The 24,549-nt window shown below is 39.6% G+C and overlaps 1 protein-coding gene across 9 annotated transcripts; it reads left to right on the top strand.

Annotated features, from left to right (window-relative positions):
- The first annotated feature begins 521 nt into the window (after positions 1 to 521).
- YTHDC1 (YTH domain containing 1) lies at positions 522 to 23,546 on the top strand. Of its 9 annotated transcripts, none has more exons than XM_026084386.1 (18): positions 522 to 644; positions 2,210 to 2,299; positions 4,648 to 4,749; positions 5,399 to 5,727; positions 5,860 to 6,214; positions 7,665 to 7,754; positions 8,248 to 8,301; positions 8,943 to 9,037; positions 12,206 to 12,314; positions 12,416 to 12,533; positions 13,620 to 13,704; positions 15,486 to 15,652; positions 18,189 to 18,271; positions 19,622 to 19,658; positions 19,752 to 19,791; positions 19,895 to 19,957; positions 21,637 to 21,771; positions 22,532 to 23,546. In XM_026084386.1, exons 1-18 carry the CDS (start codon positions 617 to 619, stop codon positions 22,754 to 22,756), a joined length of 2,205 nt encoding a protein of 734 aa, XP_025940171.1. In that variant the 5' UTR covers positions 522 to 616; the 3' UTR covers positions 22,757 to 23,546. The 9 variants fall into 9 exon arrangements, 7 of the variants coding, with proteins under 7 accessions (XP_025940171.1, XP_025940174.1, XP_025940175.1 ...); XM_026084385.1 differs by lacking the exon at positions 522 to 644 and adding an exon at positions 1,223 to 1,321; XM_026084389.1 differs by lacking the exon at positions 2,210 to 2,299 and having other exon boundaries at positions 523 to 644.
- Positions 23,547 to 24,549: the final 1,003 nt, after the last annotated feature.

Raw genomic sequence — 24,549 nt, 5'->3', positions numbered from 1 at the left:
TAGTGCACGTACACAACCGACACTAAAACCCCAAGTTGCTTTAAAAGCTGCCTCGGATTCATAAGAGCACCTGTTCCATATATGAATGTGATAAAACAAGTTAAACATTGCCCAGAGCAAGAAAAAAGAATTCCGCTTAAGGAGACACACACACACGGACAAACACGGACAAACACACCCCCCAAGCACTGATGGAAGCCTGCCCCGCTCCCCATAGCTGTCCTCCCAGCGTACGAGGCCGCTCAGACGGCCGCCCGCCGCCCCAACAGTCGCCCCCTCACAGGGATATGGCGCCCGCCCCAAAGGCGACCGCCGCTAACCCTGCCCTCCACCTCCCGCCATCGTAGGCGACCGCGCGCATGCGCGGCGCGTGCGCCTCGCCACGTTCCTATGGGCGCACGGCTCTCCCCCCTCCCACGCCGGCACGCGGCACTGCGCATGCGCCACCGGACGAGCTTCCCGTTCCCTCCACACCCCCCCCAGTCCTTCCCTCCCACAGCGCTGTGACGCGCGGAGCGTAAACAAAGTGGTGCATTGTGGGAAGGGGGACTCGTTCCGCGCAGGAAGAGTCGGCCTCCATCTTAGGCGCTCGGCGCGTCGCGGCGGCGGCGGCGGGATGGCGGCGGACAGCCGGGAGGAGAAAGGTACCCGGCGGTGGGGCCGCGGGCGGTGTCTGGGGCCTGGCGACGGGAGCCGGCTCGCGCGGGGGAGGCATCCCGCCGCCCGGCCCCCTGCCCCTCCCCGCGGCCTGCGCGGCTGTGGGCGCTGGGCCTTCGCCCTGGGGGCCGTCCGTGAGGAGAGCGAAGGGGCGGCGGGGGCGGGAGGCGCCCGCTGCGGGCGATTTCGGCAGCCGCTGGACCTGCCGGGGCCCCTCGGCGCCTGCTGGGGCGCTGCGTGTGGGGAAACGCTCCCCCGGTGCGCTAAGAGATGCGGTCGGTGCCCGGCGGCGGCGCGCTGAGGGCAAGGTGACTCGAGCAGTGGGTCGCGAATTGCCCACTTGCACGGGCAGTAAGTTTTTCAGTATAGGCGATCATTTTCTGTTGCTTGTTTTTTAACAGAAAACATCAACTTTTCTTTATTTTTCCTTGGATAGCTAGTCATTCATTTTTTTTTCTTAATAGGATTTTCCATGAAGGAATATGGTCTATAACTTTTGCAATGGGAAGCTTGCATTGCAGTATTTTGTGGTACTTTCTGCTCCGTTTTGCTGTCTTGCCCAGACTCAGTTATGCTTACTGGGCACTCTGAGTAAATATGCTTGAAATAAGAGAATTGAACATTTCCAGGGTAACGTGTATTCAGAACACTCCTAATTGTCATGGTATGCAGAAGCTGACATGATGCATATGTTTTCTGTGAGAAAATTATTTCTATAAGTCAGTCTTCRCTAATCAAATTTTTGAGAAATAAAAACATAGTTTAACTGTGGAAGATCGCTGTTTGGTGGTTAGTAATGTAATTAGTTATAGTTAGCAGGTTACATTGCTATTATTAACTAGAATAAAGGTAAAGGATCACTCTGATGGTATGGGTTGGCTTACATTGTTTAGGATTTCCATGGGATGCATTTCATGGAGGACTTCTTGTAGGATAGGTACCGTGAAATGTCTTTTGTTCAGAGTGATAAAAGTTTGCTATGTCTAATATTCATTGTGAAATTAGATCATGTTAAAAATTCCCAATTTATTTTATTAGCGCTAATGAGTAAAATGACTTCTGATTTTTGATTCTTAGCATTATTTTCGTAAGAATTGTGGGTTATGCTATGACTGGGTTGTATTCAAATAGGCTTGAGCTTCCACTGGAAGCAGTGAAATTGAAATATTTACTACTGCCTTCTGTAAATTCGTTTTCATATTGCAATTTATCCAGGTTAGTTTGGGGGGTTTTTGTTTGTTTTTTTATTATTTTTTTTTAATCACTGATAATGGTCACGACAAGGGTAGCAACCAAGAAACATTTTTATGTTTTGTGTTTTAATCTGCTTTTAATTTTCTCCCCTATGGGAGGTCTGATTATTACTCATTAGCAGCTGTTAATGCACTTTCATTTGTAACTGAACTTGTCTCTACTGTAAATGTGATATTGTTTCTTTGCTCCTTCCAGAAGACAAATGCTATTTCACTACTTTGGGAAACTGGAAATAAATCTTGCTTATCATTTCTGCTTTAAGTCTCCTGATCTTATACCCTCTCTTTTGCCAACTCAGATGCATGTTTGGACCCTTCCTTGAGCAGATTTAACTCTCATGGCCAGCAGAGAAAAAAACCTTCCCTGGGTTACTTTTTTGCTGTTTCAGGTGAGTTAAAATTGTTCATGGAAGAGTCCAACACACCCTGGAGTCAACACAAGATGTGTTTCAGGAGGGCACAGTTGGGAATGTCTGTATTGAAATCGGAGAGATACCCATTTGGACCTTTCTCCTTTTGCAGTCATGAACTGTAAGAAATCTGTCCCTCTACCCCTTTCGAGCTCCCTTTTTTGTGCTTTTCCTGATGCTTATCATGCCCTCTCTGAGCCAATTTATCTTGCTAATTAGGTTGAGCACTAACAGTGACAGTTCAGTTAGTGGAACTACCTCACGGAAGTTAGTTGAGGAGAAGAGAACCCTGTGGTCAGACTGCCTTTTTTATGTCAGCAGGCTGTTAAATAGGTCTGGCAATTTCTTAGGGGTCAGATGTATACATTTATGGGGGGGAGGGGAATCCCTTCTGCTTCTTTCCTTTGAATACTTGTTTAAGGTTCCAACTATAAATCTAACACTGAAGGGATTCTTCAGAGAGTCTATATCAAACTTGCTTCCTCCATTAAATTTTCATTACCTTCTCATTTATTTCTGATTCAGCTGATACCTCAATCTTTTAACACCTCTGAATGCTACTGCAGTAGCTGAGGTAAATGTAGTTTGCTGGAGTATGCTGTTGCCTCACCAAAAGCGGAACAAGCCTGAGGTTCAATGTTTGTGGTCTGATATGGGTGATATATTGAATAGTACACCTCTTTTTCATGGTCTCCATTAACAAAATCTTTTATGTGAACTTGCCTGGTCTTCTATGGGGAAGCACAATTCAAGCCATGGGATTACAGCAGATATTTAGCAGTTGCACAGCCAGGAATCTGGCTGTCACATCTCTCCTCAATAGCAGCACAAATATTTGCTGGGGATATAGGTATCAACAAATGTAAAAATCTGCTCCCAAGAGAATGATGATGCAGCTTCGTGTTGTATTTAAATGTCCTCTAATGGCAAGCTGCCAGAGAAAGGCTCAGTCCACCTCTCCACACCACTTCCTTTGCGTTAAATACAGTAATTGTGCAGTTTTATGACAACTTCTACATTCCTCTGCCACAGAAAATGCAGAGAAATGCCGGCAGGGAAGCTAGCACACTATGTTGAACTTGTATTCAGATGTATATCGCAGAGATAAAATAATTATGTTAACTTTTCTTTCTGGAAAGGGGGAATTGTCTTTCTTTAATACCATGGTATAAAACTTCTGTTCAGGATTTTGAGATAGTCAGGTTGCCAAATTCAGAGGATTTTTTTTGCTGCTTTACCCCTGATTTCATCCAGCACAGAAGTCCTTACATGCTGCTTCATAATGTTGTGCAATGCATCTACAGATGTTGTCAACTAGCTGAATCCTTGGAGTTTGCTCTGCTTTCCTTGAAATGAGTAAATGCAGAAAGTATAATCACTGATAGTAATATAGAGTGAAAGAGCTAAGAATTCCAGAGTTTAGGAGAAGTAGTGTGAAATTCTGAAATGAATACCTTTTCTATTATTTGTCCCTTTGCATGTTTATGCTTAGTCCACTCTCATTTTGAAAGCACCTGGAATATAGATCTGCAGTTTTATATCTGATGAAACCCTCATCTACCAGAATCGCTACATATTCCCATGGGTTTCAATCCAAGTGAAGCACAGTTGGAAACAGTGACAAGTTTAAAAAGCTGTGTGACCAAGTGTGGTCATTTAGCTTCTCTAAGCATTAATGTCCTTAAACTTTTGATGCCTTTTGATCAGGGTGAATGAGTTTTAGCTTTTTTTCAGAGCAATTCAGAATTAATAATGCAGCACATAGGTACCTCTTTCCACCTCTTCAGTTGAGCGCCATGGCTTATGATTTTGCTATTACCATACTTTGCCCTGTTGTGTTTTCTCTCCTTGTAGGTGAACCACAAAATTCCCCCTTCTAATACAGCAACAACAACAAAAATAGTGGGAGAGGAGGTGAAATAATTTGAGGTGCAAGTTCTTCATCAGGATTTTGAGGACAGAGGTCCCTCCTCTCTGTTTATGGCATTCAGGCTACCTCCCCCTCTCCTTTTTTTCTAATTTTGTACAGGCTTTTTCTTTAAGCCATTCATTTGTAGGTCAGCTTTTCTGCAAAGCTTGCGTGACATGAAGAGTCAGCTCAGACCTTATTTAGAGGCCTAAGGGCATCCTGTAACATATTTTACTACTTCTGTTGGCTTTGATTGATCCTTTTGGTTGTGGAAAAAAGTCAAGAAGGCTTTAATTTTCGCAGTGTGGCAGATTGATAAACTTAAGGGAAATTTTCTAGTTTGTAAATACTAATTATACTGTTGTTGGCATCTTCAGACTATTTATAGTGTTTTTTAACTTAAGTATTTTGTTTTCAGATGGTGAACTGAATGTTCTGGATGACATTTTGACTGATGCTCCTGACCAAGATGATGAGTTGTATAACCCTGATAGTGAGCAAGATAAAAGTGAGAAAAAGGGTAGGTGACTTTGGTAGTGAAGGTCCTACAGGAAAGTAGGCAGTAAAAACATCTGTATTAACAAGATTAAAGTTCTTGAACTAACAGCTCTTACAGCCTGAATCACAGAAGGAAAGAGTTCTGAAAATCTTTCTTTCATGAGCATCTGCTTTTTCACCTGACTTTCTGAGCAAACATTTAATTTGGTTTCCTTTTGTCTCAAAAGGAGTTGCTGAGTTTGGCTTTTTGTGAATGTATTTCTGTTAGAAAAATCACTGTACTTTTCAGTTCAATGAAGTGAAACAGAAAGGGAACAAGAGGGTTTCAAAGTCTGGTTCCAGCTCATTGGTAATTTCACTTTAGGCTAATCCCTTAAGCATTGGAATTAATGTTCCCGTATATTAAATCTGCAAAGTGTTAAAGCCTATCAAAGCCTAAAAAATTGATTGCTATTTTAAAATCGTATTCATCTCAGAATGTCAGTTGTTCCTAATGAGCAGTTTTGGGTGTCGTTATAGAAAAAACACACTAAGGTGAAGCTTAAAACCGGAAGATGCTACCTTTGACTTTGATGGGGGAATTAACAAATCTAGAGAAAGTAGGCATTTCTGCACAGTTTTCAGTTTGATATACAAAATAACATTGAACTTGGTGTCTCTTTTTATTTAAGGATCAAAAAGAAAAAGTGACAGGATGGAAAATGCTGAAAGCAAAAGACAAAAACCTTCTGTGCATTCTTCAAGGCAAATGATGCCAAAGCCACCTAGTTCATCAGTTAGCAATAACAAGAGAATAGTGAGTACGAAAGGAAAGCCAGTATCAGAATACAAGAATGAGGAATATCAGAGGTCGGATAGAAACAAGCGTCCAGATGGTGATCGAAAGATGCGCATGTCAAGCAGTTCCAGGGAACCTTATAAAGGACAACCAGAAAAAACTTGCATGCGGAAGAGGGACATTGACAGAAGGGCAAAGTCTTCCACACCAGATGGTTCAGAGGTAGTAAATGTTCTTGCTGCCTTATAAATAAAACACTTATATGAGACTTTTATAAGGCACATTCTCTTAGGACTGTGTGTGCATCCTGACAATGTTATATGACTGCTGATTCACTTTTTTTTTAAACATCAGAGAATCAGGCATGATATGGATAGACGACCAAGCAGATCCAGCCATTCTTCCAAAGAAGAGGTAAATTCTGAGGAGTATTGCTCAGATCATGAGACTGGCAGTAGTGGCTCCTCTGAACAAGGCAATACAGAGAATGAGGAGGAAGGAATGGAGGAGGAGGAAGATGATGAAGGGGAGGAGGATGAAGAAGTGGAAGAAGACGGGGAGGAGGACGAAGAAGAGTATGAACAGGATGAGCGGGATCAGAAGGAAGGAAATGACTATGACACACGAAGTGAAGCCAGTGATTCTGATTCTGAATCCGCATCTTTCACAGATGGGTCAGTCAGATCTGGTTCCGGTTCAGAGGCATCAGGTAGGTAACTTTTAGCATGCTAATTTGAAATACCTTGCCACTAAAAGTTGGGTTGCTTTTACAAATATTACTTCAGGACCAATGTCAAAACTAACCTTTGGAATCACAAGTAAGATGTAAAATGAAATATCAACAGGCAAGGGAAAGTTATACTGGGAAGTGGTGTCCTTTTACATCAAGGTGTGTGGATTTCAGGAGTTCCATGCTGAAGGTTCATAGTGCGTGATTGATTCAACTTTGTTGTTTAATGCTTTAAAACATTAGAGTTAATATTTTCTTATGCATCTCATGGCTTAGTTTCCTATACAATTCACTTTAAGCTGGTGGTAAGCTAGTCTATATTCATCTAGATGAATGGTTAGGTAGGGTGGTGCAAGAAAAAGCACTAGCTCCCTGAAGAAGGGATTATATTAAATAGTTGAGCCTTAAATACTGGCTGTTTTCAGCATCAGAAGTCAAAACCTAGGTTGAAATGATTAGCTATTAAGATGAGCTTAAAACCAGAAAAATGCTTTAAGCAGAAACAAGAAACAGTTGCTTCGCAGTTGTCTGTTATAACTGGTCCTGACTTACAGAAATGAAATGTTAATGTCATTGAACTGCATTGTTCAGAAAATTTCAAATTCATGGCAAACGCCTTTCTTTGCATGATAGCTCAAATTTTCCCCCTTAGTTCTCTTTGTATAAGCAGACATAAAGTGTTTGGATTAAGTGAGTCTTGAAAAAGGTGATCTCTGTGATATAATTAGGACACACTGGAGAGTTTAATGTGATATAGTTTTATTTGATAAGAGAAAGGCTTACAGCCCTGTTAAGATTCCTCTTGCATAGCTGCCTTGTCTGAGGTCTGCATAGGTGGTCCTCCTGTATAACTTAACACCAGTCTTTTGGCTAAGCTCTGCTATCTGAAAATAGAGAACAGGAAGGTGTAATTTAAGACAAGTGAAGCTGTAATAATTATTCTAAAAAGCTCTGCAGTACAATGTAACTCTTCTGAGAGTGGAAATAATTGCCTATGTGCTACAGTGTTTTGTTTTCATACCTCTTGCCATTTTATTGAGCTTTGAGCAAACAAGAGACAGTGTCACTATCACAACACAGCTGGTGCTGTGTGTGTTGCAAATTTGGCTAAAGGCTGGAGAGAACTAAAAAGCCCTTACTTAAAAGACCTTGTAAATTAATTCTGTCCCTAATCTTTGCATGGAATTTTTAGATGTGTGATATTTGTCTTCCTTTCGTGCATGAAAAGTTTGAGTAATTAGTGTTTTCTTCTTTTGTGCATGGTATGTGGGGAGGAGCATTATGGACAGCAACCAGGATTTTCATGTGCAAGCCAAATGCTAACTTCATCATTACAGATATTATTTGCCGGTCTCAGTACTTGTTATCTGAATTTTGTCTGCCACTTGATCTTTACAATCCTGCTGTTATTTGTTTGGGGGGGGTTTAGATGAGAAAAAGAAGGAGAGGAAGAGAGCCAGAGGTATCTCTCCAATTGTTTTTGACAGAAGTGGAAGTTCAGCATCAGAATCATATGCAGGTATTCTTTCCTTTTACTGCTTCTTGTCCTGACTTGCATCAAATCTTACTGTGAAAACTAAAATAAATGTAACTGGCTGTAGAAGTTTATGGGGTATGTAGCTTGATATAATTTGGTATTGACTTCTGGCATGTTGTGTGTGGATACCTTTGGGGGGAAGTAGGCTTTCTTGTTACTTTAATGCTATTCTGTTGCTTAAGTGGAATTTTCACTTTTTTTGTTTTAAACTTGGAAGATGATGATTCAGTGACTAGTTTTCTGAGTAGGAAACTGTTCAAATACTATTTTAAAAAACAAACCCAAACCAAACTACCCAAAAATGAAAAATAAAGCAAAACACTCGTGCACATTGAACAGTATTTTTTGTGTGTGTGGGTGCGCGCCAGAAAGCATAATTTGTCATGAATGAAAATTGTATGTGACAAGGCTGTAGAAATTGTATATTATCTCTATTAAGGCTCAATCTGAACAAATGTACTTTGGCTAAACACAGGTTCAGAAAAGAAGCATGAGAAATTATCATCTTCCGTTCGTGCTGTCCAAAAAGGTATCATTTAAATTTGAATTTTTAATGCATGCCCCATAACAAGCCATTGTCTCTGTTCATTAAATTATGTCTAAGTAGTAATGTTCCGATATAATTCAGTTTGAACACTTTATTGTTATGAGCATAACATAGCAATTTTGCATGTTTTGAGGGTGAGATGCAAAAAGTTCTGCTATTTTGCTCCTTGTGGAAGCAGCAAAGCAAAAAATAAGATGCTTGCATTTTAAAAAAGGAATGTCTCAGAATATTGTTTTGGAGGACTCCTGTTGATACAAATGTTTCCCAGTGTTTATCCAAAGATTCTTAAGCAAGTATACAAATCCTGTATATCGGAACATCACTGAATCGTGCTTTTTCTTTTTTTCTTTTCTTTTCTTTTTTCTTTTTTTTCTTTTCTTTCTTAAGTACTGAAGTTTTAGTTTTGGTTTGGTTTCCCTTACTCCTTTAAAGCTTGGCATTCTGTGCTCTACAACCTAGACTTCAAGTTTCAAGTTTTTGGGTGGCTGACTGTCTTGATATATAGGTAGGAACTGGGTGGGATACAGTATATTTTGAAGAAACCAACTATCTGCACTCACAATGAAGTTTTTAAAAAATGTAAATATTTATATTTTAGCTTATTTGATGCTTTGTTTTTTCAGACCAAACAAGTAAACTTAAATACGTTCTCCAAGATGCAAGATTTTTTCTCATCAAGAGTAATAACCATGAAAATGTGTCGCTTGCTAAAGCTAAGGTATGTTAAATTTTCTTCAAACTGATTACTTTGACTGTTTTCACACACAGTTCACTATAGAAAAGTGTACTGGTATATACAGTCTTTATCATTCAGATCTTGGCAGAGGCGAGTATGAAGTAATTACTGCTCCTCGATTCTTTAACGCTGGCTACTTGGCTTCCATTATAATGTAGAGAAGTTTCTAGACCATCAATCCTGTATCTTGGCAGACTACGCTTAAAAAGGGAGCTTAAGCCATAAGCTAAGACTTAAGCTTAATAGACAAAAAGACATAAGCTTAAGCTAAGACTGGAGTTTAATCTGCCACTGAAACTCTTGAGGGAACAGTTGGCAGTGGATAGCATCAGAGCTGATTCAAGCAACTTACTGCTATTTGAAAGTGATTCTTCTCTTCCTGTGCCCGTGGAATCTCTGAGGTGCTTAGCCTGATGCTTGCTTCTGAATATGACTGTATCTAACACTTTTTTGTAAAAGTGATCACTTGAAGATGTATCCAGAAACAGTTGCAAAATACAGTGAATGTATACAATGTTTCCATTTTTTGTTAAGCAAGACTGAGTCCTAGTTTTTGAAAAAAAGTAGAATGGGCTGTTGTAATAAAGAAACAATTTGCATGTTTATTCAGAAATTCTAAAATATGATCTCATGCCTTTTTTTTAAAAAAGTTTTTACAGCTTGTCAGAAGTTACTATAAGAACTGTACTACCAAAATCTGCCTTAGGGCAAGCAGTAGTCTTGTATATGTTCAGCACATAAGTTTGCTGGTTCCGCTGAGTTGGGGGAGCTTTGCGTTTCAGTGCCTTGGCTGTTTTCCTTTGGAATTTGCACTTTTAGTGTTAAATCTTCCTCCATGATCAGATGAGTACCGTAACTGATAGAGGATAAGCAGCGAGAGTATGGGAAGCAATGCGGGATCACCTCCACTTGGTGACACTGAGCCATTGGATTGGCTCAAGTATAGCGAACTGATTGACTTTTCATGAACTTTGCCACAGCCGCAGCGTTGTTTAGATGCCTCTGGCAGGAGCACTGTTCAGAAGGTTGATGTATCGTCATGATCACTGCTCCTCTAAGTAAGGAAATTCTGTGAGATCATATATATGTATTCCTTGTTGGAGCATAGGGTTTGTTTCTCTGGGCTTCCTCGGTTAGATTTTGACAACATGGTATTAAAACTGTTGTTCTGTCAGTATCCATCAGTTGCCCTAGAGCTTCCATCTTCCCTGTGGCGGCTAAATTCTGTTGTGCTATGGAAGTACGCTTGAAAGGGTGCAGAATTATTTAACCTCTGTGTCATCCACCAAATCCTCAAAGGTAGTAAGGGTGTTGCATCCCCAACCACTCACTAGGCTCTGTATGGATGTACTGTCTGGAAGGCAGTTCTCAGAGTTACTTGAGCCATCTTCCCCCTGCCTTCTTCAAGGTCAGTTTGATAGCATCCTAAACCAACCTACATTGGGTATGCCATGGTTGCATTTTCTCCCTTTCATCAGYACCTGTCTTCATCTCACTGTGCTGTGAGCAGGTTCAGAAGGTGGGTTTGGCTAAGATCTGATGCTGTAAAAATAATTTTTCAGTTGGTTCCAGGATCCGAACCCTTATTGCAGAAATGTATGCATGGTAGAGCTAGTGCAAGGGAATTACTTGCAAGGGATTCCAGTGCACTAGAGTTCAGCTGCTGAGAAATGGCACCAAGCCACTTTTGCTGTTTTGTATTTGAATGCTAAGTGTTTGGAAGAGGATATGGAGGGAAAAAAACTGATTTACTGTTACACAATATGCATGGAGCAGAAGATTCTATTCAGGAAACTCTTCTAAAATAGAATAACATTAAACCCATTAATCTTAAAATGTAACTTCCTGGACAGTTTTTCCCCCCCCCCCCCTCCATTTTGAGTCTGGTCTGTGTAGTGAAGCTGACTGATGCTCAGTTTAGCTGTTTATGGGAGAATATCCGTTCCGTCTCCTCTGCGCTTTGGGCAGCAACAGCATACTAGTACCTAAAGCTGTTGGAGTGGTTGCTTTGTGTCTGTGTGTGTGGACATCAGTGCTTTGCCACTGCAGTTTCTGGAAATGAAACTGGCTCTTGAGCTGGAGCCAACATAAAAATTGCTCTAACTCGCAGTGTGGCTTTGCAAACAGCCTAAAGCAATATAAATCTGGTGGAAAGCTAATAACAGTGGGGTAAAGGATAGTTCTCTGGTGACTCAACTCCAGTGAACTGGGTTTTCAAAGGGTCAAACAAGCAGTAGTCTGGACACGGAGTAGTGTGTGAAGAATGTCTTAAGGAGAAAGGCAAGTGGGGAGAACAGCACCTTTGGTAGCAGCTTGCTGCCAGATCATATTCTGAGGCTGAAGTTCAAGCATATTAAACCAGCCTAAGCTCCTCCTCCCAGGTTGCCCAGGGAAATGGACTGTGGAGCTGATCTTGCTGAAAAGTAATGCAACAAACTGGTTATTCTATAGCTAAATTGGTACCTCTGTCTCTGAAGGTTGTTTTTTTGTTTTTGGGTTTTTGGGGGGTTTTTTTGGTGCATGGCTGCACAAATGTCTGGCAAAAGGGAAAAGGTATGAATTAGCAGATGGGGTTTGGGGAGGCTGGAAAAAACTGCTTGGAGCTGTCTTGCCAATTTAAAATGTTGCTCTGGTGTCTTTCATATTTCTGTCCATCCACTAAAAGAGTTAGAAATTTTGTAAGCTCTCTACTAGCCTGTCATATCAACAGGGTTATTTAGTGTTACCTACCTGTCCTCCTGCACAGATACTTCTGTGTTTTCCTACTTTGTTTTTGTTTTTATGTAATGATCAACTCCCAAAGTCACACAGCTTAAAAATACTAAAGGTCAAGGTTTTCTTATTTTTTTTCCGTCGTAATTACAAATAAAGCCTTACAGGTGATCTAAATGTATCTGCAGTGTTCAGAAAAGATTGAAAAGCCAATGTTTAACAATTTTATCATGGGCCAGGCTAAAAAGTATTTTTCTGAAGGAACTGAGTTCAGCAATACATGTTTCTCTCCATTTCAGCTACCTGTGATGTTTTATCTCAGAACACTATTTTGCTCTTGTTTTTCCTGCCTCAAGTACATACCTGAAGTCTTCTGTTAGCTAAATCACTTGGGATTAACTCTTATATTTTGTTATGGGGCGGGCTGTTTTGTTTTAGGGAGTATGGTCAACGCTTCCAGTCAATGAAAAGAAGCTTAATGCTGCATTTAGATCAGCGAGGAGTGTTATTTTGATATTTTCTGTAAGAGAGAGTGGCAAATTCCAAGGTAAGTGTAACTGAGCTTCTATCAAGGTAAGTGAAAGTGAGCTTTTATGTGCAGTAGCTTTTCTGTTGCATCTTTGTTACAATTCACGTGAAATCCTTTAGGATTTGCAAGGCTGTCTTCAGAGTCCCATCATGGAGGATCACCTATACACTGGGTGCTGCCTGCAGGAATGAATGCAAAAATGTTGGGAGGTGTCTTCAAAATTGATTGGATTTGCAGGTAAATAATATTTAATTTGTATTGCTGTTTAGTAATGAGGCATTATAATCTCATTTCTATGTATTACTCGCTCAAGAGTGCTGGCAGCATCCTTTTGAAAACTCAGTTCAACCAGAGGGCTGCCCTCCATCCTTCTCGCATCTCTACGCCTGTGTTACCGAGTTTGGGACTCGGTGCTATACTTGTACATATGGTACAGCAAATGTTTTCTTGTGTAGACAATTAAGTCACTTAAAGATTTTTAACACTTTGTTGTATTCCTTCACTGCTCTTTTGTACTGAAATTAGAAAACTGTATTCTGAAGTCTTTGAGTAGAATCAGCTGCTCACTTGGATGGACAGTTGTGGAGAACAGAAAAAGATTTAAAGGACAGTTCTGTCTTCAGTCAGGCATCAGAATCTGGCTAAACAAAGAAAATGCTATTGTTCTAAAGTCATTTACGAAATATTATTGATATTTACATAACAGATTGTGTATGAACAGTAACTTCATTGATTTAACTGAGTATATCTTAAAGAAAAGATTTTAAGCCTCTCATAAGAAAACAAGCTATGTCAGTCCTCTGAATTCAGTGCATGGTTACACAAGCACTAGTGCTGACAAAAAATGAAAACAGGAAAGGTGAGGCTTCAACTCATAGCAAAATCTAGGTTAGGAAGGACCTCTGGAAGTCACAGATTTCAATTTACAGCTCAAAGCAGGGCTGGCTTCGAAAGGTTAGATCAGGTTGCACGTGCCCGTATTTCAATGATGTTGCTATCGCAGGTACCACCTCATGTGAAAACTGGTGAGCATATTCAGATTTAGCTTTGCACAATAATAAGCGAGCACAATCTTGATATTATACAAAGACTTTTTTTTTCCTTTTAATAAGATAAAAGGTCATAGTATGGACTATGATAGTTAATATTGGAATTAGTCAAAATGCAATCTATAGTTCTTCTGTTACTGATGCATAAACTATTCGTTCAGAGTCCTGTCAGTGCAAAGCCTAATGAGGTTATTCTGTATGCAATATCCTATTGTATGCATATTTTTACAAAGAATGGAGACAAAACCATAAATGATGCCACTTGCATATTTAGGCGTGAATTACCCTTCACTAAATCTGCTCACCTGACCAATCCTTGGAATGAACATAAGCCAGTAAAGATTGGACGCGATGGACAGGTTTGTTCTTTTTTTTTTTTTCCCCCCCCTTTTCTCTCCAGTAATCCATTTTCAGTGCTTGCTTACAGCTTTGTACATACAGAAGATTGGGAATGTTTTAGATCAGTTCCTCCCTATAAAATCCGGTGGCAAGGGCACTTAGTTAATACAATGCCAGTTTTGTTGTCATCTTTTCAATAAATTGTATTTGATGCTGCAAAATTGTGTAATATTTGGGGATCCAAATGTAATGTGGCTTGCATTGTACGACATCCAAACCACTACAGCGTTGTTTTTTAAAACTAATTCTGGTGTTCTCAACTGTCTTCTGCATTGTGTTTTTCTTAGCTACTGTGTTCCTTAGGGCATGGGCTCTACTGTTGCAAGGTATATACCTATACACTTTAAGTGAGGTGGCTCTTTGTCTTGTCAGACATGCCAGAGTACAATTACATTGCTGCTGTCATCTAAAGTAACCTAGCCTTGATTAAAATAATTTAATAGGCCCCACTTTTCTAAGGCAAGATGGGAGTTACATAATGCCCATAGTGTATGGCAAATGTAGACTCCTTGAGTTATTTAGCACATAGTCACTTTCACTGTGTTGGGTAGCAGATGTAAAACTGAATTTTCTATCTTGTTCAAATTTAGTGTGATACAAAAAAGGATTTCAGTTAACTTAGTTTCTGTTAAATGGCCAAGGAAAGATGTTTACATGTTTTGTCCATCTAACTGTAGAGCTGCAGTCAGTGTTTTTGTTTTTATAAAGTTGCGGTACCACTGGGTACAGGGCAAGCATTGCATTGCATGATGCTTGTTCTCTCAGCTTCCAGCTATTCAATTCGGGTTATTTGTCAAAGTGGTTGTGGTTTGCCCATTTACATTTTGCATAACTCCCAGTGGACCTCTCTTCTGGGGACTCGTTCAGTCTCCCTTAGAACTCATGTGAGCTTCTCGTGTCTACAACATCCTTTGGTAAGGCGTTCCCCAGGCCTGCTACTCACCGTGCGGAAGAAGCAACTCTTTGGATTGTTTTGCACCTGTCTCCTGTTGGCTTCATTTGATGGCCCCCATTTCTCCTCCATACCCCACAAACTGCTTTCTTTTCTAGGCTGAAGAGTCCTGACCTACTCAGTCATTCCTTGTAGGAATTGTTCCACACGCTTCACTATCCTTGTCGCCCCCCACTCCCCCCTTTTTTTTTTTTCTTTTTTTTCTTTGAGAGGAAGGAGTCAGAACTGCACTTGGTATTCAATGTGTGGGTGGAACGTGGACTTTCAGTGTGGTAGAGTGATTTGCTCATTCTCTGTTCCTTTCATAATAATCCTGAATGCCTGATTTGCCTTTTTCGGCTGCTGTCAAGCTTTGAGCTTGTGTTTTCATGGATCTGTCATACTCTGAAGAATTCATTTTCGAATGATAATGGTCATCTTCATCAGGCCATGGCTTTACATGTGAAGCTAGAATGGATTTTTTTTCCTACGTGTGTCGCTTTTCTCTCTGTAATAGGTGATCACTTTCTTTGTGGTTAAAAACAGTCCTCTGATTTTATAGCAAAGCAGTGATGTGGCCTGTATGTCTCATGGGAAGATATGGTTGCCCCAAGTGTTGGATTATTTTATGAAAATACTAAGTAGTCCCTAAAGAGTGAAAGGTAATGTAAGTGTATTTTACTCTGTTTCTAGTGATGCTGAAAGCTCTTCAAAGTGTCTTTTTTTTTTAATGTATATTGTCAAAGTAAATGGGGAGACTTTCTTTTCTTTTGGTTTATAAACCACTACTGAACTTCTAACTAATTCTAGGAAATTGAGCCGGAATGTGGAACCCAGCTTTGTCTTCTGTTCCCTCCTGATGAAAGTATTGACTTGTATCAAGTCATTCATAAAATGAGGCACAAGAGAAGAATGCATTCACAGCCCCGATCAAGAGGACGCCCATCCCGTCGAGACCCTGTTCGGGACGTGGGAAGGTTAGAAACGTTCTTTGGACTGATAATAGGCACATGTATCAGAATAACGTGATGGAGGAATGTGATTCGTCCAAGCTTTTCCTGCGATAAAGAAGAGAGAAAATCCTCAAATCAAGCTGCATGGACAAGTTTGTGGCTTCATTGAGGATTTCACATGGTTCCCCGGTCTGTCATTTTTCAAGAGGAAAATGGGGATCTTTTGCTTTTGCAGAAAAAAGCTCTTAAAGTGCTGTCTAGTTTAGACTAGATCCTTTATTGAGATAATGCAACGTGTAATGTTAGCTGTAGGTAAGCTTGGATTTATAATGAGCAGGCTAGATGGAGAGAAGGAAATCTTTATATGCCAAAAATGTGTTAATATCTTGTAAAAGCCTTTTCTTTCAGGTGTGTCTCTGGATAAGCCTTATCAAATATGGGACTTTTATAAGGATCACTTATAATTTTGCAGAAGATGCCGCCTCATTTTGAGGATAAAATATTTAAGTTATTTTGATATTCAAGAGGAGCATTATTGGGACTGTTTCAAATTGTGTCACCGTGATGTGTTAACCCCATTGCCAAATATTCTCTAACATGTAACCACTGAATTCACACATCTTGCTGAGCTTCTGCAAACAGTAGGCCCTTTCCAAAAGGGATCGAGTGGCCCTTGGAGACCCGGCAACAAACCAAAAAGAATGGCTGTTGCTGTGTCTGTATATACAACCTTTCCAGATGCTGGCAGTACCTGTGGACTTTTAAAGTATTTTTAGAGGATCGACATGGTTATTGATCACTGCTATATGAACTTAACATCATTATCCAGAAAAAAGGGGGTATAACTTGTTACAGAATTGGAGAAGTCTTTGCAAAGAACTGATATTAGCCCTTCTGCCAAACACCTTTTCCCTGTGTAGCCACTTTGCATACAGACTGATGTATGGTTTGGGCTGAAACCTTTGGTTAAGTTTCCTCTTTGTGGAAACGTCCTGTGGTAGGTACAGATACCCAACAAGAGTCCCCATTTCCTTGAGCTTAAAAAAGGACACTGTAACGAGTAGGTAGGAGGAAACCTGGCAGCGCCCCCCTATTTTTGGCTTTAAAGGACTGAACACCAAGATGGCTTTTGAAGTTAAGCTAAGAGGTTTCCAGTGCAATAAAGTATATACAAGTGAAGGTTTTGCAATGGACTGCAAACTATACATATAACACCACCACACCTTCTCAAGCCTGCCAGGGCCTCCATTTATGTATGTGGCTTACAGCTTAAAGTCAGTAGTTGGACTACTATATGAACTGTTACTATCATATTTTATACCGGTCGTAAATGCACTCTCAAAACTACAAGAAAGCGGTATGTTTATTCTTTACACCAGCTTTTATTTTTCTTGATCTGATTTTGCTGTAGATGCAACTGCTTTGTTTTTTGGGCTTTTTGCTCAGAGTAAAGAATCTGCTTTCATTTTAAAAAGCTTAGTAACTGGGTATGGTGGGCTTTAAAAATGGAAATTGGGAAGGGGATGGAGAAATGACTTTATAAAAGTAAAAGGAAAGCTCCACGAGCTTGTTAATCATTGAGCAAGTTGCACAGCAATTAAGTGATTGAAGAAAGTGTCGATTTCATGTCTTTGTCATAAAGAATTATACTTGCTGATGGGGGAAAAAGTGGTTTTGTAGCTGAATGTTTAAAAACACTTTGATATTAGCATTCGAGCCTCCCATTAATGTTTATGTATCTTGATGGAGTGAAACTAGTAGTCAGTTTCCAGTTCTTTATTAGGTGTAACAGCAACTGGAATGGAACTGTTTTATAAACAAACTTCCTCTGTGAGAGTGAAGTTCTTAAAGATACCGCCTGCTCTGAAAGAGAGCTCTTCTGGTATAGAAAGGAGTCCTAATTATTTTAATTATTAGGAAGCTTAAGTGTTCCTAAACTTTTTGTAAAAGGGACTGATGCATTACTGGTAAATTGCTTAAAATAGAAATCATGAGAAGTTATGTTATTGTGCTACCAGTTTAGACAGGCTGTAGTGAGAGAAGTAAGTTTGCAAAGCATGCACAGTTTTATTTATAAATGTTCTGGAAGTAGACCTTTTATAGAATTCTTTGCCCCATAGCTAGCAAATTTAGCAATGTCCATGCCTGCTGAATATAATGTTACATTTTACAGTCTATTTTAACTGTATTTAGTTATGTAAATCTTTTTTGTCTAATAGATTGACTCAAAATGTAATGCGGAAAGTATAATGGTAAAGCATAAGTTTGAGTTTATTTTAGACAAATTTTTTACTTTTTGTTTAGTACTAAGGTACAGTAAGGTCCTTCCTTAACTACCAAAGCTTCTGTAGCCAGAAAGTTACAGTGAAAGGTATTTAATCTGACTATCATTTCTGGTTATTTGAGCTTTAAATGTAAAGGTCTAGAATATTTTGAAGCAGGTGAAATTCAGAATGATTAAATGCAGATCCCGGGCAGCTCAGGCTATTCCTGTGAGGTATTCTGCTGTGACGAACGCTCCAAGCAACCTTGTTTAATCTCTAATATCTAATTTGTGTAGGCGTCGACCAGAAGATTATGATATTCATAACAGCAGAAAGAAACCAAGGATTGACTATCCCCCTGAGTTTCACCAAAGACCAGGTTAATATCTTACTATGAAGATTTGTGTGCACCAATTCACAAGTGTTTTCCTCTTTTTCAGTACGTGTTCATGAATGCAAAAGTAAAATTTGAGAGAGGTTGGGTAAATTTTTCAGCCTTTCGCTATTGTGGATCCTCTCAAGTGCTTTGTTAATATAGGTAATTGAAATGCCTGCCAGTCGCTAGAATTGTCTTGACCTACTTGTCAACGCGCTAATCTTCAAATTGAAATGTTTATCAGAAATTTCCAGCTAGGAAAGTCAGCTGAGATTACCTGACTAGCAAGCCATGTTTAGAGATGATAGTAGACATTTGGCTGTGTTTTCAGAGGTTTTTGGTTTTGTTTTGTTTTGTTTTAAGAGCTTGACATTAACAAACCTGGGGCGAGTTTTCATTGTACTTTACAAGGAGGGTCTAATGATGGGTTTGGAAGAGGAGTTCAGTTGTTCTCCAGAAATAAAATGCATGCAAGGGTAATGCAACAGCTACACTGTTTTTTTTCTTTTTCAGAAAGCAAGAATTAGGAAAGTGGTCAGTTGTAATCCACTGAATCTTACTTCACTGCTGTTAGAAATATATATTCCATTATTTCTGTAGTAGATTTCTAAATCTTTCTTAAGAACCTGCACTTACCTGTGTCCTGCTTGACAGCAAAGCCTGTGTTCTCTGACACAAAAAGAATGTTGCTGCTCCGTGGCTTTCCAAAACCACTATTTAAAGTACAGGACAAAATTTTAAAAAGAGCAGAGTACAAAAGCATTATTTTTTAGCACCAGAAGCACGCCTAGTGTTTTACATCATTTTGCTGAGCTGTTAAAGGTTTACTTCCAACAATTTACTATGATTGTAACAATTCATTGCCCTGTGGGACCTTTTCAGATGTTTTTACCTTATTTTTAATTTTCTAAATGATTTTGTATGCAAAACCTGTTAGGAAGCTGGATTTAGAGTTGCCTAGTTTAACACCATCCCACTGAATATGTGGTTAATAAGTAGTAAGTGCTGTGTGCAGACTGCCAGGGGACAGTATCTTCAAAGCTTGTGGGCATTCCCAGACAACTTGTTTGAATAAAATTCAAGTCCCTGTTTGTACTGTGTGCAAGTTCCTAAGGGTGCCTTTTATTTATTTATTTATTTATTTTGTTACTATGATGTACTGTATTCTGTACTGTTTATAGCAAAAAAGGAAATTGAGAGTTTTTGAGAGTTCTTTTGAAACTGAAGCTAATGGCAGGTAGATAAAACTTGGTGTATGACACAAAATGAAAGGTAGATTCTAATGAGTATTTTTTTAATAGACTGTTATCATAAGATAGTAAATTTGATTAATACTGCTTGATGTTCGAACAGGGTATATAAAGGATCCCAGGTATCCTGAAGTAGACAGGTAAGGTGTGTTCATGCTATTCATTTTATGCCCTGGTAGCTTGTCTGTATGGATAACTTGGATTTAGTTCTACAAATTTTTTATTCCCAACAGACGATTTTCAGGAGTTCGCCGAGATGTATTTTTAAATGGGGTAAGTTAGTGCATGCTGGTTTGGGGGACATTTTTGTATTCAACTTTCAGCACTTCCAAAGAATGCTCATCACATATATTAATATTACTGTCTTTCATTTCAGTCCTATAATGATTACGTGAGGGAGTTCCACAACATGGGACCACCACCACCATGGCAAGGAATGGTTTGTGTCTTGTTAAACTCCATCTTTCCCTAAAGAATACAACTTTTTCATTCCCCTCTAGAAGTGCCTATTATGTGTGATCTGCACTCAGCTCTTCCCTTTTGCTAAAATGCGTCTTTGCTGCGATGTATGTCAAATTTGTAGGGGAGGAAAGACTACTTATATCAAGTTTGGGTTTTTTTGTTTTGGGGGGTTGTTTGTTTGTTTTCTTTACTTTGCTCTCATCAGTAGCCCAGCATTCTCGCATGCAGTATGGCAGCAGGAATGTGGCTTGGTTCGAACCTGCAAGAAACTGAAAGTTGTGAGGAAATAGCAGAATCCTCCTTTAGCCCCCACAAAAGGGTGTGATGCAATTTTGTGTTCAGCTACATATTCACAGTAATTGGCTTTCTTTCAAACAGCAAATGCATCAAAGAGGAGGTGGACTTGCTGCAGATGGTCATGAGATGGGCTGGCATGCTCTAGGTGTTGTGCAGGGGCTTGCTTTTGGCTATGGCAGTGAAGCATGCAGGGAAGTAGCAGAATGTACTGAACAGTATAATTCAAATAAGTCTTGCTGTATGGCAGCTTCCACTGAAATGCATTTTTTCCCAGCCAGATGAGTATATGTATGAGTACATGTACATATTGTTATGTACGTGAAAGTTAACTGATAGTGCACTCGTACCTACATTCAGCTGTGGTTTTGTTGTCCAGTGGGGAGGAATACTCATTGTAACTAGTTATTTTGGTTATATGTTCCCTGTAATCATGGACCCTGAGGGTCATGATTTTGGATAACTAATGAGTTTCCTTAGCAATCATGGAGTGAACATGGCAGTCTCTCTCTTCTGATTCTTGTGTACACTGTGAATGAGCAAAAGGCATTGCTAGATGTGGAAGTGCTGCTGTAGCCTCTTATTCTTCTCAGCTAAAACAAAACTATTGTTTATCATAAATCAAGGTAATGAACAAGGTTGTCAGACTGGGAGGAAAATGGTTTTTCAAAAAGAGCTAACCCTCCAGACCCTCCCATCATTTCTCCACCTCTTCCCCACTCTACATGCTGTTCAAGTAATCCTAAAATCCAGCGCTCCTGCCTACTTCATTTTTGAACCACAGTGCAAGCAAAGATATTGTGGTAATAACTGAAAGAAGGGACTTGCTGATAAAGGAGGTGGAAGAGAAACAGCCAAGAGATGTCTTGTTTAATAATAATAATAATAATCTAGTAGCCTTCTGTCAAATTACTTGTCTTGTAGAGTAACCTTGTTCATTTAAAATAGGAATATTTCCATAGGAAATGGCATTGAAAAGTCTCATTCTAGTGAGACCATGCTGGTCTGGACAAAAAACCTCATCCTGTATGCATAGATCTTAGAGGGGAAAAAAGGCAAAATTAATTAGCAAAAGCTTGTTTACAGTATCACTTTGAGGCAGTTTGGGAAAGAAGGTGTCTTTGGGGTGTTTTTTTTTTTGGTCCAACTTCTAAATAAGCATTGGTAGAGAAGTAGTAAAGCATGCAGTCTTCTTAAGAATATTCTGCCTTGCATTCACTAGGCTGTGATAAGGTTATGTTTAGATGTCATGTTTTCCATTTGAATGAAAGCTAACTTCTTCCTCTTAATTCCCAGCACTAAGCTTTGTGTACATACTTTTGTTTTGGAGTATTCAACAAACTTCATGTAACTTTCTTGTAGCCACCGTATCCAGGTATGGAGCAGCCACCACACCACCCTTACTATCAGCACCATGCACCTCCACCTCAAGCTCACCCTCCATACTCAGGACATCATCCTGTACCACATGAAGCAAGATACAGAGACAAACGAGTAGTAAGTGTCCACAAAGGCAGAGGGGGAGAGAAGTCTGCAGGCCAGAGCAGGAGTGGGAGGAAATTTGGGTACATATGTAGCCTAATCCAAGATTTGCTGTTTTTGAAAGTACAGATCTTAACAGCACAGTTTGGTTTTCCTTTGAAAGATCAGTCTTCTAGATTGACTAGAGACTTCTAGCATCTTCGAAAAGCCTCTCTCTTACAGGTGATGTAGAAGTGCAGAATTCCCAGGACATTCTCTTAAACTGAGGGGCTTGGTGTTATTTTTTGGTCAAAATGGCTTCCGGTCATCAGGCTGTGAACTTTTCCTGCTGAAGCCCAGTTTGAATAAGGGTGTGCTTGTAACATCACTTGCACTTACGCACAGCAACTTATTTTCTCTTTATCAGCAGAAAAGTTTGAGTTTTATAACTTAAACAGGTGCATCAAAACCAGGGCTGATCCTTAAACAAATAATTTCTGTTAGCTGGCCTTAAAGGCTGCTTAGCTTTCAGGTCTCCTGCTGGTATCTGGTGTTTGACCCCCAACCTCTACATTTTCCACTTCATGCGTTGGAAGCACAGATATATGGTGCTGCCCTGAAGATGAAAGAAGAAATTTGTGCTGCAGCTATCAATTAATGCGGACTTTGGACCTTTTTTTTTTTGTATATATGTATACTGGACTTTCCCCAAAGTTACAGCCAATCGTGTGGATAAGGGTGGGGATGGGATTTTAACCGGGGAAAGAAAATAAACAGAGCTGTCCTTTCATCACAGCATGACTACGACATGAGGGTAGACGATTTTCTTCGCCGCACACAAGCAGTTGTCAGCGGTCGGAGAAGCAGGCCTCGCGAGAGGGACCGAGAGCGGGAGCGGGACCGTCCTAGAGATAATAGAAGAGACAGAGAACGTGACAGAGGCCGTGATCGGGAAAGAGAGAGAGAGAGGATTTGTGACCGGGACAGAGACAGAGGTGAAAGAGGTAGATACCGAAGATAATCCATCTGGAACCACCAGTGGTCACTTGAAACAAAAAAAGCTTGTATTTTTTTGTGTGTTTACAAGTAGTACATTTTATTTTCAGCTGTCTCCTTAAAGTTCGTTGTGTAGAAGGATTTATAATGACCCTCTTTATTCCAAGCATGCAGTGAACTATGAACTGGAAAAACTCAATCGGCCAAAAATAGAATACACAAAGCTGACACTCGAGTTGACGTTTTTATTGGAGCAGAATGGGAAACAGTTAAGAATGTAGATATTGATTAATTCTCAGTAAGTGTTCATCTACTTAGTGACTTCATTCTAGGTTTTTGAATACTGATGGATAACTGCCTATTTTTTTTTTTATTTTTATTTTTGCTTTGATGTTTTCTTACCGTAGTTTCACATGGTTCAGTGGGAAAATGCTGCTATCAAGTATGCAAATATTGAAGTATGATTTTTTGACTGTATGGCAGTGTTGTAGCAGCCTCTTTTTTTTTTCCTTTCTTTTTCCCCCCCTTCCTAATTTTTAACCTTATCTGTAAAGTCAAGTGTTTTTCCAGTCTTCAGTAATGAAAGCAATATTAAGAAGACACTATTGATACCTAATTTTTAACCTTTTTTAAAAACCTTCCCGCGTTCAGTAACATTTTGGTCAATTCTCTTGTCTAGCCTCCTTCCAAAATGTACACGTTGCTTGGAATGTTCACAACCTGCGTGTGTGGAACCAGAAAATATTGCTGTATTCTACATTGCTACCATTTTTTATAAAAATAAATTGGTAACTATTGAAACAATTAAAACTCCAGTTCGGGTTTCTTGATCTTGCCAGCTTTGATAGGTTCTGACAGTTCTAGGAAGGCATTTGTATTCAAAAATGGTTTAAACCTGCTTGCAATAGGTGAAGTTGATCCAGAAGCCTGAATTCTGTGAAAGAACTGCTGAAGTACAAGGTAAATGCTTTTCTGTTTCCACAGTGAAGTAGTCAAGCTGCAGGATCTATAAAGCCATACCCATTCAACTTAATCAAATGATCTTAGAGCTGTTAATAGACTGTCCTTAGCAATAATCATATCTGTCTCCCAGGAGTGCATTCTCCTGCAAGGTCCAGACTGTCTCCACTCTTCTTCTTTGTAGTGATTCCTGCATCACTTGCAAGTTCTCTTAATTAAGATATATTTGAGTTTAAATGCCAGTGGCAGAACTGAAAAAAGAAAAGTAAAACTTGTAGTTGAAGTTGTTGAGTTTCTCCAGCAAGTTCCTAGATCTCAAAACTTGTCTGTGTAGCACTGTCAAGGTGGACTGCTTCATAAACTTTAAGGATCTTCTCCCATAACAAAGCTGCATTGTAACACATGCTTTAAAGACTTCCAACTCCGCCATGCTATTTCTGAATGCTCTAGCTCTCTGTTTTCGTAAACTTCAATACAGGATTGGCTATGGTGTGATAATTCTGGAAACACCTGGGGTTTTTTTAGAACTGACAGCAATTTGAGTTTTGTGTATTTTAGTCTATATAGCTATAGTAAGCATTGACATGTTATGCAAAATATTTGACCTCCAAAATGGAAATGTTTTCTTAAACATTACACGACGTTGAACATATTACAGTTCTTCAAAACAGTTCACTATGCAGTGAGAGATTTGCCCATCAGTAGTAGGATTAGATCTGTCTTATCAAATTCAATATACTTACTGAACCTAGTTGAACAAATGCATCACAGACATAGCCTGCATTATTTGAGATCTTTCCCCTCTTTATTTGAAGATTCTGGAAAGAAAAGGGGTCTCTTAATTTGGAGGGGGGAAGG

The sequence above is a fragment of the Apteryx rowi genome, unplaced genomic scaffold (assembly GCF_003343035.1).
Source record: "Apteryx rowi isolate R43461 unplaced genomic scaffold, aptRow1 scaffold_639, whole genome shotgun sequence".
In the NCBI taxonomy this organism is placed as follows: domain Eukaryota; kingdom Metazoa; phylum Chordata; class Aves; order Apterygiformes; family Apterygidae; genus Apteryx; species Apteryx rowi.
This window is presented reverse-complemented; position numbering and strand designations above follow the sequence as displayed.

Coding starts and splice junctions, on each gene's coding strand:
- YTHDC1 (XM_026084385.1), top strand. CDS start 1,255: ATGCTTGAAATAAGAGAATTGAACATTTCCAGGGTAACGTGTATTCAG. Junction 7,755..8,247: donor AGCATCAGAATCATATGCAG/GTATTCTTTCCT, acceptor GGCTAAACACAG/GTTCAGAAAAGAAGCATGAG. Junction 9,038..12,205: donor TGTCGCTTGCTAAAGCTAAG/GTATGTTAAATT, acceptor GTTTTGTTTTAG/GGAGTATGGTCAACGCTTCC.